General features: G+C 35.1%; 1 protein-coding gene across 4 annotated transcripts in view; it reads left to right on the top strand.

Annotated features, from left to right (window-relative positions):
- Nucleotides 1-4,200: 4,200 nt before the first annotated feature.
- Nucleotides 4,201-14,592, top strand: part of LOC132553544 (transcription initiation factor TFIID subunit 10-like) — a 29,184-nt gene continuing 18,792 nt past the window's right edge. The window contains exon 1 of one of the 4 annotated variants that reach the window (XM_060217799.1): nt 4,201-4,236. In XM_060217799.1, the coding sequence (XP_060073782.1) occupies nt 4,221-4,236 (16 nt within the window). In that variant the 5' untranslated portion in view covers nt 4,201-4,220. Of the gene's footprint in view, nt 4,237-11,567; nt 11,641-14,592 lie in introns of those variants that run through there. The other 3 variants (XM_060217798.1, XM_060217797.1, XM_060217800.1) reach the window with 3 other exon arrangements.

The raw sequence follows: 14,592 nt of genomic DNA, 5'->3' as shown, positions 1-14,592 counted from the left end.
CAGATCAAATCTAATATCGTATCTTAACTTTTGTTAATTAAATTTTACTTTGGATGTTTTTCAGAAATATTTCTGACTGAAAATGACAACGAAGATTATCATTAATGTATGTGCTTTAAAATAAAGACGTCACCACGCTTTATTCACCACACTTTTTTTTTCTTTCTTTTTCTTTGTATGTTGAATAAGCTTTCTCCATTGTTGGCGAACTGAAGAATCACAAGTCAGACATTGACTAACTGTAGTACGTGTATATCAAAATCTGGAAAATTTGCATGAGATGGCTTCTTACTTGTATTTCAGATCATGCTAGTTTACGTGTTTCAATATTTTGAAATGATTGATATAAAATGGACATAACAGAAATAGGACATCCATAATCAAGTGAAATACTAATAAAAAACGTGAATGTTAATCAACACAATGAATAAGATTGAAACCAGATTGATATAATTTCTATTATTGGTGAAGTAAGATGATTGATTTTAATCCTCACGTTGTGAATGTTTATTTTTCTGCTGGGTTTAACGCCAAGTGAACTGCCAGGGTCTCGTTTTGGTAGTTGGTGACCACCTCATTGACCAACATACGGAAGGCCATTTCATGCCATCTAGAACAATTACGTAAAATGTCTCCCCGACGACAGCACTTTAGAATTAATTATGAAATTATATCAATTTACATCTGGAAAATCAGTCAGTTAAGTTTTCAGTCTCCAAAAGTAAGTAATTTTTACCGTCATTTAATCGTTTATTTGTTGTGTTCATCGTCCCGTAAACAGTCATGGTCAGTTTGAGACGATGTCTCCCTGACGTAGCTAGTGGATACCTCACTGAACAACATACAGGAGGCCCCTTGTATGCCATCCAGAACAACATTGTAATATGGATCCTGAAATTATATTAATCATATATAACGCATACAGTAATGTAACACATTGCAAGTTATAAATATATGTGTCCTACCTATATATAATAAATCTCTCCGTAAATGATATATTCTGATTGATATATATAAAATGAATCTGCAAATTGATATCATATTTATTCGCGTGGTTGGCCGTTCAAAATAAGTACTTTTCTTCAGGTTTTACTGAGACTTAAACTCAGATCGCAGCCTGTTCAGAGTCCAGAGTGCTAACCATTACACCATAGAACCATTTGATAGGAAGCGTCTGTTCTTGATAAAACAGATAGGCCACAACCACTGGATGAATAGTGTCAATACAGACGTTGATCTCACTCTAGTACATGTACATTGAAATCTGGAGAAATCGCACTACATTTAGATAGCTAGTCATCTATGAAGAAATGAAGATGAACAAATGCTAGTTCTTCTGTTATCTTTAAGACTTTTTATCAGACATAATAAGCATATTTATCTCTGAATATTTATGTTTCAATGAGCTTTGTTAAGTGGAGTCAAATAGGTACATGCGAAATGTGAACTGATTTGACCTTTTGTCATTTTGAGGAAATGTCCCCATGTAGTATGTGTTCACAAACTCCCTGAATATCGTGTATCATAAGGCTCGTATCGTGCTGTCACAGAAACTGTAAGACATTCTCATGGTAAAGTGCTCGCGTTTCTGCGAAACATGTGTTGACATTAAGAAAATCCTTGTGTAAGGCAGCTTTTCAAATGTAGACGCAGATTCAAGACCAACTATCCGAATAGTAAACTTCAAAATTAAAAAAAAAAGAATGAAGAATAATGTGAAGCCCGACATACCCTTCACAACATGAGTGTACCAATTTTATTGGTGATTTCGTCGCTAAATTAGGATAAATGTTTGGATAAAGGGCGAATCTAATGTACAAAAATATCACCCATGGCAACGACAAGAAAGTATATAGGTACTGCTACGGCAAAATTAGGATATTGATCAAAATACAATGCGTTTAAAGGGCATACCCGTGTAAATTTAAATATTGAGTTTTCTAAGTCGCCGCGTATATTGCAACACCCACGCTAGCAAAACATATCATTGATAAATATAAGAAGGACGAAACAGATGTGTAACGCAGTTTGTTAATGAATTAGCTATACTGTATTGTAATGCGACTTTTTCAGATCCATTTGATATATTTCATAAGCAAATTTTCGAATCTTGATTTCTGTTGCTAAATTTTTAGTTAGGTATCGGTTGAAATATGCTGTTTCTCTTGTGTTTCATGTAAATACCTACATGGCGACATAATCATAATCCAAGTTCAAATTCCATAAAACTAGGGCAAATATGAACAAAAGAAAGATTTACACGGAGACTCCTGTAAAAAGTATAAGGAGAATAAGACTAAGTGTTCCGGAAGAGTAAACATCTTCTGTTTAGTTGATAACACCCGCCATGTAGACTTTGGTCAATCCAAGTAAATAATATCACGTCCTCAAATGAGAACAACGTCCAGCTCCATATCACACAAAGAAATAGGATATTTCTCAATGAGATCACTAGGGAGACCACAAAACTTCCCCATATGCTTCATTAATTTGCATCTTTTGAATCTCTGTGTTACGTGCATGTTCGTCAGTTGACGACTTCTTGAACAAAAACGTGATAATTCGAACAGGCCCTTGAATATCGAATGAACTGTGACATGTTAATATCACAGTTTGGAAATGCAAGGATATTGCTATAGTTCAAAATTGGGAAATTGAAATCAGCACCCTGTCCACGTTGGTTTCGTTGTAGCCGGAGAAGACAGCGATATGCAGCTGATGTAGAAGTGCCGTGTCTTTGATTTCCAATTCTGATGGATTTATACGATGAACGTGGTCAATAAATTTCTTGTTATCTAAAGACAAGACGTCATCAATATGTCTGAAAGTGAAATCTAACGACTTTACCAGGTCTTTGTGATGAGCTCTTCAATAAAAACAAGTCAGCCAACAGAGGGGCGCAGTTAGTTCCCATAGGTATGCCAATAGTCTGTCGGAAGATCTTACCGCCAAACTCGATGAAGATGTTGTCAAGCGGACAACAACCACTGGACGAAGAAATGCTAGTCTTTTCGTAACAGCTGTTACGGTTTGACTGACACAATATATAGTATCTATTATCATTTTTTTATCGCTAGGAATTTGAGAGAAGCTAAAATCCAAACCAAAGTCTAAAGTTGAATTTCTTAGATCTGTCTTTAGGTTCTGCCGATACTTGAATTCGGTCACAGAATTCAATGTCCAGAGTGCTAACCATTACGTCATAGAACCATAGAGCTAGGCAATAACCACTGGACGAAGAAATGCCAGTCTTTTCGTAATCGCTGTTACGGTTTATCTGACATAATAAACAGTTTTTTTTCTCTCTATTCACACATCGCTATGAATTTGAAAGATGTCGAGATCAGTACCAACACTTCGTTCACGTTACAGGTTCTTCCAAGACTTGTTCACGGATCGCAGGATTCAAAGTCCCGAGTGTTAGCCATTACGCGTGTACAGCTTGGTATATTATGTGTTGAGTTATTATTATGAACAGGCACATAAATCTATTAACCATTGTAAAGAGTGTTCTTACAAACCCGGTGTTGTAGGGGAGGTAACCGTTATTTCTTATGCGCCATGTTCAGATAGGAACTGTGAAAATCTGGCAGTCTCGGAAACGTCGGTCTGATCTCCGAAGAGTCGGATACAAAAGACTCCGAATAAATGCAATGTATTTTGACGTTTCCTCACATATACCACTGAGTTAGATAGATTTACATCTAGGTCCGTGAATAAATCTAAACCATTGCGAAACTAGATAGAAAAGTATAAATAAAGGACGTCTTGTTGCTATTTATTCGCAGAAAATAAACAAAACACAAACAAAATATCACACAAATTCTAAATTACAGAATCCGTTTGCAGCCTTATCCAAGTGAACTCGCAGTCCAATAAACTAATTTGTGTCCTGTCACGACCACTAATCCAACACGTCGCCAGAACGCTGACGTTCGTCAGTGGGACAATACCTGGATATGGGATAGTCGCGGAGACGGAAACCCTGTAACTAATTAACCACTAACCCCCTCCGAAAGACGGGTTTCCGAAGAAGGGTGTTATTTTTAACTATTACTTGAGTTAGTGAAATCAGAAATGATGAATGGTGTGAAGGTTGATGATGCGGGCACCTGCTGCTGCAGATTTGTGTAAGCTTCATTTTGATTGGCTAAATTATGTTACCATTATCCAATGAGAGGAAACGTTGCATTGACCTTCACTTCCCATGAACAGACACGATGAGCATCGAACTGGGTAAGTCTTTGTAATATTTTGCTATTTTTCTCTCTAAAAGAAAAACAGCGTTTGTGAACTGTTGAAATATCGTAAAAGCACACAACCTTTTATTGAAAAGCTGTCAATATTCTCGGTGAATTGGATTGAATCTGTAACAAATCCGCATTATGATGACAATACACAAGACAAAAACCGCGGCATTGTTAATCATACAGGTATCTACATTTGTATCATCTCTCGGAATTTTCGTCGACGTTTTACATCAATCCGCCATCATAGCCATGTCATTTGGGCACTAAGGATGTTACAACTGGGTTTCTCGCGTCGTGTCACTCCTATATTTAGTAATACTGCGACAAATAGGATGGTCAGGGGAGCTAACTCTTGTGTTACACGAGCGACGTTCACTATTGATTTCAGTTCGTATCATTTCAATGTTTATAAGAATTTGTAAGTGTAAAATTGTTCACCCATACTTAATAAATCTTATAATCATAAGGTCCTCTCTACCAGAATATCTTGTGGAAAGATTATCAAGGTAATGGAAATATTTTTGAGTAATCCAACTTGGGCCAGACTTTCAATCACCGAACTCACAAAGCCAACACCTAACCACTGAGCATTTTCCACCTTGATTTAACAACAGTCTTTGCCTCAATAAATTGGGAAATATAGTAGCGTTTATGCAAATTTGTGAAAATATTCTACGATTTTGCTTCATTTTGGGAAAATAATTCACATTCCAGTGAGGGGAAACAACCTTTCTTTTTACTGCAAAACGAGCCAAAAAAACCCACTGTCACTGGATTTGAGGACTGTGATTGTGCATGTGTGGACGTTGTGGGCTTGCATTATTTGTATTTGTTTGTGTCTGTTGTATATGCGTTGCATTTTATGTGCACTGTACTGATAAACCGTAAGTTTTAAAGTAATGATTGAATTCAATTGAATTATTTCCCCGAGCTGCAACTTGTAAATTGAATTGTGTTCTCTACTTCTAAATATAATACTCATGTCTCCACAATTTATTTCTTTATTCTCTAAGACAACCACAATTCATGCCAGGTTTTTGGAAATATAGCTCCAACAACATCGTCCAACCTTACATTTGGAGTCTTTGAATTGCTCCATCTTTAATAAGGAAAAAAATGCGGGGGGAAATTTAAATATGAATGAAAATATAAGCAAGAAGATGTCTGTTTTCGATATCAGTATTTTGAAAGTCTTATCTATTTTAGCGAATATCTTTCATTGAATGGAAGAGGTATTCAAGGTATATAAAGATTAATTAATCTTCACCCTAATTTGCATAGTAACCAGGTTTTCTTCCTCAAAACATTTTTTTCTTGAGAAAATGTATAAAGCATAAAAACTTTCCCTCCTATCGAAATAAGAAGTATAATGACATCACAAACCAGGCAAGAATAACTTTTTGTCTTAAAGCAATAAATGGCAAAACAAGCTTCAAGTTTATATTAATAATTCTTGTTGGCTCGCATGGAAGCATATAAGGGGTCTTAATGTGGGAGGAAACCAGAGTACCCAGGAAAAAAAAGACATGGATGGGCATTCGTTGCGGAACCCAGGACCCCTATGTGAAAGGCGAGTATTACCACTGCGCTACCCGACTACCCTTATAGTGCGCCAACCTCTCAGAGAGAAATATCAGATTGTGACCAGCTAAAACAAGGATGAAAGGGTCAAAACATGGCCATGTGCATATCAACCCTTTTCATGGCGCTGTCCATATTTGTCTTTCACTAAAACATGTAGTTTAAAATGAGTACACAAATAAATAAACCACTTTATATTAGTAATTTTATACAGTTCTTTATACATTTTACCTGTTTTTATTTGATTAAAGTTGATGTGATTATGTTCCATTAATCCAGAATGAAGTTGTATCTTCTTCTTGGCCTAATTGTTTTTCCTTGTACCGACAATTATATAACAGTGATATATTCCTCCATAATATCCAGTGATTTCTTAGTATAGAATGTTTGATATTTTTCAAATTTTATGGGCCAATTTAGAAAAGTATGTGTCATTTGTTTGGAACTCGCAGGTAGATTGATCACTGAATATCGGCAATAATATATTATTTTATTGTTTGTATTACAGATGCTGAGTTCAGTAGAAATGTGTGAAGTTATCATTTGCTGATTTGAAATACAGTAAATATTCAATGTATATTAGCTTGGATGATATTTGACTCAAATTATCATAACTTGTCAGGGTAACTAGATTACAGTATATCTAATGAACTAAAGAATGACAGATCTAAAAAAAATTGATTCTACAAGTCTTAGAATAGTTGTGTAGCTAGTGTTAAAAAGTCAACCCATTGAAGAATTGTATGTTCTTCAGATATAGAAACTGAAGTGTGGGTTTCATTGAAGTGTGGGTGTTTCTTGATATCTCTAGTTCCTGATAAAGCCTGTCGGTGTTCTTATCATAATTCTGAAAGGTGAACTGTTTGGAATAATAAATCTGTTTTTAACACATATGATGATATACAAGTTGTACACATACCCAACTTGACATGTTAAAACGTGTAACTGAGATCCCCAAGTTTGTGCGAGCAAACCCTGTCAATTTTACAAGAAGAGGTCATTATCACTTGGAATCACTGGTCTAAGGTTGGTGGTCGCAAATATATCGTTGAATTGATGGTACTGCTGAAAACATGCCTACTCATATTAAGAAAAATGTTGAACTGGTGTACACATGTAGTCACATTTAACTACAATCATGTTAAAAATATGATACTTTTGCATAGTATATGTGGCAAACTGTCATGCATAAACACTGCTTTCTGTTACCCTTGAAAGATAGTTAAAAACCACACAATGGCAAAATTCAAGATTTTTTTAAGTTTTCAAACACTCTCCTTATATATGTATACACTGAACCTTCACTCTTAAAAGTAAAAAATATTATAGTATAGTACTGGTCATAGCATGATAGAGTCTTATTTACTGGTAAAAATATGAAAGATCTGGTAAAAATATTTTGAAATTTTTGTAATACAAGAATGGAAAATATTATAACAAACAACTGGCTACATGTACAAAATAAATGTTAACAGAATGTTACATTTTATTTTTTTATGAGATAAATAAGATTGTGTTAATAACATTTGTCAACTTTTCGATATTTGAACTGTTGTATGATGAAGATAATTATGTAGTTGTATACATTTAGATTTGCCATTATTTGCTAGGAATAGATCCGGGACGTTGTGTTTTGTAGTGCTGATGTTTACAGACTTTGGCTGGCTAGAGCCATGTCAATCTATGGTTTCCATATTGATTCTTGTGTAGACAATTTCCCGAGGCAGTCAATCACATTAACAGTAACCATTCTCATGTAGTGTGCTTGCATCTTCTATGTAGGAGTTCTTGTAATTTGTTTCCCATTTTTTGTGTTAATTGGTTCTGATTTTTGGAGATTATGATGGGAAATTTGTGAAACAAGTTGATTTATCAAGGCAACCTTCTGTATTTTAAAAGGAATTGAACCCTGGACTTTCGGTCCAATGTTTTGGATTTAAATTTTTATCTAACATTGTAAATTAAGGTTATAACTACAAAGTCTAATGGGGCAACTCTTACTTTAACAGTGATGTTTAATACCTGTATTACTTTGTGCGATGCATGCAATGTGTGATACAAGTAATGTGTGACACATGTAATGAAACATGCAATGACACGTGTAATTTATATGTGTAATGTGTGATACCTGTAATGTGTGATACGTGTAATGTGTGATATGTGTAATGTGTGATCCCTGTAATTTGTGAGGTCTGTAAAATGCAACACCTCCTCCTTCCCTAGATACTTTTAAATGTTGACCAATGACAATGAAAACATGTGGCTACAGTACACTCAGTGGACTTGTAACTTTCTGTAATTTTAGTTTCAGAAATTAAATTATGCTTTCCTAAATATTTAGAGGGCCAGAACACTTGTAGTATAGCTATGTCCCTGTAAAACCATCAATTTGAGTAATGAAATATATTCTGGAGTTAAAACCAATACAGAATATACTGAAAAGACTTGGGTCAGGAGTCTTTTTCCTTTTCAGACTGATACCAGATGGTGTTAGTTTGTCATCTTTTTTATGCCCAAAATTACGAAGTCATGAACACACTTCTCCTAGGGCGAAAGAGAATTTATAGCACATCTTTAAGAGGGCAGATAGTCAGACAACTTTATCAATGTTTGTGAAAATTTCGAGATGTGTTTGAAGAAATGTTTTTATGACGACAGTTATGAGTTTGAGGGATATGATCTGATGGGAATGACCAGTCGTTCAGTGCTTTTGCTGCAGAAAATTAGAGACAGGGAAAATGGACACGATCAACTTTTACTTCCATGTCTCAGGTAGGAGTGAACTTAGTAGACCTACATAACCCTATGATTTATTTGGATGATTTGGATGAAGACCAACTTTCTGTCTCGAGGGACCACTACTACCTTCACAGGTACAATCTGTCTGGAGGGACCTCTACCTTTAGAGGGGCATTTACCTGTCTGGACTGGACTACTGATACCTGTTTAGAGGGGCCTTTATCTCTAATAGGACATTCTAAACCATGATGCTCTTGCTTGTGTAGAGGGACCACTGTCTGAACAAGAATGCTAGTGTTGTCACCTGCCCAAAGGGACCACTATCTTAAGAGATACGGACATCTGTCTGGACAAGTGCAGTTATGTGACTAAAGGGACCACTAATTTAATTGTAATTAAGATTTTACCTACTACAAGCCCACTGACATATATTCTTCAACAGTCATTTTGGAGTGGGCTTATTAAAGGACAATGGAATAGCATTTGTTGAAGTTTTGTTTGGATCACTATAGATGTGGACAGAGGTTATTACCGATTTCCCTTATAGTCATATTTGAAGATTTTTTCAGTTCTTCATTCAAGTAAAATTTGTTGGTTAAAAGATAATGTGTAAGGGAAATGAAGGTAAAGGGTTTGGGCACTTGTCAGTTGTTGCTGTGAAGTTACAGTAGTGGAATTTGTCTCCTGGTTTAATGATCTGTCCTATATCTTCTTAGCACAATCTGACTGGGCTTTGTTGTCAGCAGATATATATTTATGGTATTTGGTAGGTATGTGCAGGGTCATATGTTTACCATAGATAGACTGCTGGACATAGGAACATGGACACTGCCAGTCCAGGGAGCATGACTACTGTAATGTGGTGTGGCCCTATCTAGCCCCTTTATAAAGCCTGATAAGATTGTCCATAACTGTGGGTCTATATTGACAATACCTCCACCCCTCCCCACAACCCAGGAATCACAGGTGACTGCTCAACATTTGAGGTGAAGACTCAAGTTATTGGGCGTGGCCTGTCATTTTGAGTTAGTCTGATATTGTATTTATTCATTTGACAGTATCTGTTCATAAACAGTGACTGTGGACTTGGTGCAAGGTAAGTGTATAGATATATCCCTGATGTTTATGTAGGATGGTATTTACAACAATATAAATCAGTCGCCATTTGTAAAATGTTTAAGGTTGCAGTTGTTGACAGGTTCGTTTTGATGATCTGTAGAATATTCATTGCAAAATTCAGAGGTGGCAACAGAGAGCACTCTTTGAATTCATCAGATGTTACTAAGTTTTGAATTCTTCAGCTTTTATCAAGCTTCAGGTTTATGAGGTTTTATTGAGTTGTGCTTTCCTAGGGCTGGATCCAGCATGTTTTTGTGGATTTTGATGAGACTGTACATAGTTCGGTGTAAGGGGGAATTTGTCGGTGTAAGGGGGAATTTGTCGGTGTAAGGGGGAATTAAGTTCCGTATCGAGTACATCGCAGCAAGAAGATTGAAGATGCCTCTCTACAAGCGAAGCTTTCAATTGAGGCGACATATCTGCAAAATAGTTCCAAATATGGGAGACCCCAGAATACTGTGATATTTTTGGCATTCATGTACATGATATACAGTACACAAATGTATATAAATAAAATTATGTATCATGATTTACCTATAGAAGGGAGCATAAAGAAAATGCTTAAAACCTTTTTCCCATTTGTTTTTTAATTTATTTACAAATCTTACAAAACATTTTCCTCTGTTACTGACTGAGACTAATAAATCATGTCCAGTAAAGTGTCATGTTATACCTGACCTTTGTCTTTGCATACATACAAGGGATATTGATAGGCATATTAAATATTAAAACTATTTTATAGGTTTCTATGTAAAATGGGTTGAAACTTCAGAAGCTGAAAATATTTTAAATTTAAAAGCAAATGGGGATTCAGTGATATTGCTTGTAATTAGTGGTTAAAAAAATATTGAAAATGAAAATCAATCATAAACATCATATTTGTAGTGAAGTTATATTTTTGACAACCAATTTACTTTCCCTAGAGAAATATTGGGTTATGCTAACATCAGGCAAGTGTGCTTATTGTATGAAATACAGTACTTGTTAATTATAATGATGTTGTTAACTGAGAATAGTTAAAATGGTATCTGGTAGTGATCACATTAATATAACTTGATGTTTGAGAACCAACAGGCCTGTTCCCATACACCCTGGGGGAGCCACTCAACATTTTATGCAGAAAATATCAATATTCACACAAGGCTGTGGTGTGTGAAATAGCGTTTTTAATTCTCATTTAACATAAATTGTGATTTATCGTAATCTGGGTGCTTTTGATTTTCTTCGAAAACAGTTGTATAGTTTTCTAGTGTAACAGCTGGGTGTAAGACCTATAACTCTATAGGAATGTGCAGTATAGAAAAAAATCAGTTCCCTTGGAGGCCTAACTTAATACTACTGTATTTGATTATCTATGACCACACCAGCGACACGTTCAATACCTCAGTCCTGGTAGTCTTAAACTGTGACTTATGAAACACTTTCCCAATTCCTCTTGTCACAGTCCTACACTGTGACTGTATTGCCTGAAATACTGCCTCAATTTCTCTGTCACAATCCTAACTCCTATACTGTAATTTAGTTTCCTGAAACACTACCATAATCCCTCCAACGCTGTCCCAGCCTGTAGTTAAAGTTCCTGAAACATAAGCATTGTTTGTTCAACTGTCACCATTGAAGCCTGTAGTTTAGTGTCTTGGAACACTGCCTTAATTCCTCTCTCACACTCACAGCCTGTAGTTTAGTTTCCTGAAACACTACAGGATCTACCTAAATTCCTCCATCACAGTCCCAGCCTGTAGTTTAGTTTCCTGAAACACTACAGGATCTACCTAAATTCCTCCATCACAGTCCCAGCCTGTAGTTTAGTTTCCTGAAACATTACTTAAATTCCTCTGTGACTGTCCCAGCCTGTGATTTTCCTATGTAACTCTGCCTCACTGGTACATCAGCCAGACTGGGATATAAACCAGACACCAGGATGGAAGTATGTGATGTTACAATATTACAGGTATATTAATTGTTGCTTTATTTCAGGTATTTTACCACAAAATTTAATGTTTGTGAGTACTACTGTACTACTATTTTGTCTTAGGTCTATTGGGATTTACTTATATAAACAATAGCATAGCAATATGTTAGCTCACGAAAAGATAATCTGTGAATACACTTTGACACCTCAAAAACACAGAATTTGTGTATCGTGTAATACACTTGGACAACTCAACAACACAATAGTTGTATATCGTTTTATAAGGCTGCTGTATTCTAGTGTGTAAACATGTACAAATTTCAATGATGTAACATAAGCATAGTTAAATTTTGATTTTATGATATGTTGGCTTGATAGATTAAGGTGAAGGTTGTTGTTTGATATATTATATCATATGTGTGTTTTACAGTGTGCAGGTTGCGTTTAGTCATTGCATTCAGTGCTATATCCCTAACAACCTAGTACTTTAGACCGATATGTTATTGTACAATCATTAATGAACACACAATTATTCCAAACAATCTCCACCAATCATACCATTTTGGTTGTCTGTAAAGATTTAACATCTGCCTGCTCTGAAGTAGGCAGATTGGTAAGTCTGACTCATATCACTAAAACCCATCACATCTTCTGTACTCAAACTTTTTTGAATCATGAAATAGCAGTTTAATACAAAAGAAAATCCTAAGTATTGAAAATATGATCTCACTTTAAGTCCTTTTGATATTCCTTTATCATTGGAATACTATTAATACAGATGTTAGATTCATCACCGAAGGTACAAAGTCTGTGTACAGGTATGATGTGAATTTTAGCAATTTTATTGAACACAGGCCCTTGCAAGCCAGTGATGGTTTTGTTTTAAACAGGTCACATAATTTGCAGAAAATGACATCATTTCACCAAATTTTGACCTACCAGACAGATCAGTGATGGATGATGCTGACCCTAATGATAAAGATTCTGTTAAAATCCGTAATCAATTACTGGTTAAAATTGGATATTTTGGATGTAGTTAATCAATTTCATAATCAGCTGACTGGTTGTTCAATATTAATAGAAAGGTGATGCATTCTCTGTTGCAGTAATATTGTATTTTTTTGTAACCGTAACTTAAAATACTACAGATAGTATTATTTGCAATTGGCGTTTTCATTATGCATCTTTCTGAAATGGACAGCATAGCATGATCTGTCAGATTCTAAAGCTTTATCATGAGAATGACCTAGCTTGTGCTCATTGTTTAGTGTGTTAAACATGGCTTTGCTTGTCCACATTGTTTAGTGTGTTAAACATAGCTTTGCTTGTCCTCATTGTTTTGTACTGACATGACATTATCATTTGCAAAGTCAACAAAGTAAATGAAATGTCTGACCTTCAGTTGGATTCACTGAACACATCGTCAACAACTATCAGCATGCTGAAGGTTGCAATGTATTTTTTAAAAATGTCAGACAGAATTTTTAATTCTAAATTGTCATGTACTGGAAGAAAATAGAGTTGCTGAACATTTCAGTTCATTTCTTCCTGAGGGTAGGAGTGGAGTAAGTTCTTAAAACAAAACCATTAGAAGATTTGAGTATGACTTTTCGATGACTACATGTCACCTCCATCAGACAAAAGACCAGTGTGGAGTGTTCTAACACTGGTCAATTCCTTACCATCTTATACACGACATATGTCGGTGCTTGTATGTTCCACAGTGGTCATTTGTCTGATGAAGGTGATCATGTAGTCATTGAAATGTTACACTCAAATCTTCTACTGGTGGCATTAAAAGAACTTCTGTTCCAGAGTTGATACATTTTTTAATGCTTGTTTGGGTTGGGGTCAACTGGTTTATGCTTGCGGTTCACACAGACCACCCTGTGCTGTCAAGGTTGTCCTTAAGAGACATTAAAAAGTCTTGATTTGGCACCCTAATTATTTGAAACATGTTGGTGAAAGTGATCTGAGAATCAACTTTTTGGGTTTTTTTCTGGTATCGCTTGAGCTTGTAAGTATTACGTAAAAAGTTTCTACTTTGGGATTAAAGATGAAAATCTGCGCTTTTACAACACTGAATGTTCAACAACTGTTCTGTTGGAGGTATACGTACAGTAACTCTGTGATAAACGTTTCTGCTTAAAGATATTTTATCTTGATGAACCTAACACAGATAATAAGGTCAAATTTCATTGCTTTGAGGTCTCAGATTTTTTTTTTAGATTTATTTTTGTGCAGGAATTACTGGGGCGCCAGGTCTTGGCAACAAAAAAGCTTTTAATTCATGACTTAAACATGTTTGCATGAGATAGATACTCTTTCCTCTTGTGTACACAAAAAGCACATGACAAAAAAATTTTTTTTTTTGGCAAAAATTTGAAAATGTAATCCCATGCATAAATTGTTTCTTAAATGCAGATCTCTGTATGTTATGAAATTAAGGTAAAGTACAGCATAATGCTTGCTTAATGAATAAGTGCTTGAATAAGTGCAGATTAGAAAATCTTGTGTTTTCTTTTATTGAAGTCGTATGGAAATGTTATAAGGAGAGAAAAATGAAGTATTTGATAGTAATGGGTGAATATTAAAAAAAATTATAAAGAATTTAATCAATTAAGGAGAAAATTATCAAGAGAATTAATTAAGGAGATGAAACCAATTAATTGATGCCAAAATTGCAATGACAATGATGTGACCCTATGTTTATTCATTTATTAATTATATAACTGCATGGACCCAATTTCAATCACTCATGGTACTTGAAAGATGTTAACCAGCCAACCCTTCTATATTAAAAACAACAACAAAAAATGGATATATAAGATATATATGGTACATGTAAATATTATCAGGCCATCATAGGACAAATAAAAACAGTTCTTGGAAACTTTATATATTGTTGAAACCCCACTGATAATTTTGCTTGAGGTACAAACTTTCAATGGTGATGATATTGTTTTGGTAAGGAATGGTGAATAAAAATGA

The sequence above is a fragment of the Ylistrum balloti genome, unplaced genomic scaffold (assembly GCF_031769215.1).
Source record: "Ylistrum balloti isolate Yb309-2 unplaced genomic scaffold, AGI_CSIRO_Ybal_v1 Utg370332, whole genome shotgun sequence".
NCBI lineage: Eukaryota > Metazoa > Mollusca > Bivalvia > Pectinida > Pectinidae > Ylistrum > Ylistrum balloti.
This window is presented reverse-complemented; position numbering and strand designations above follow the sequence as displayed.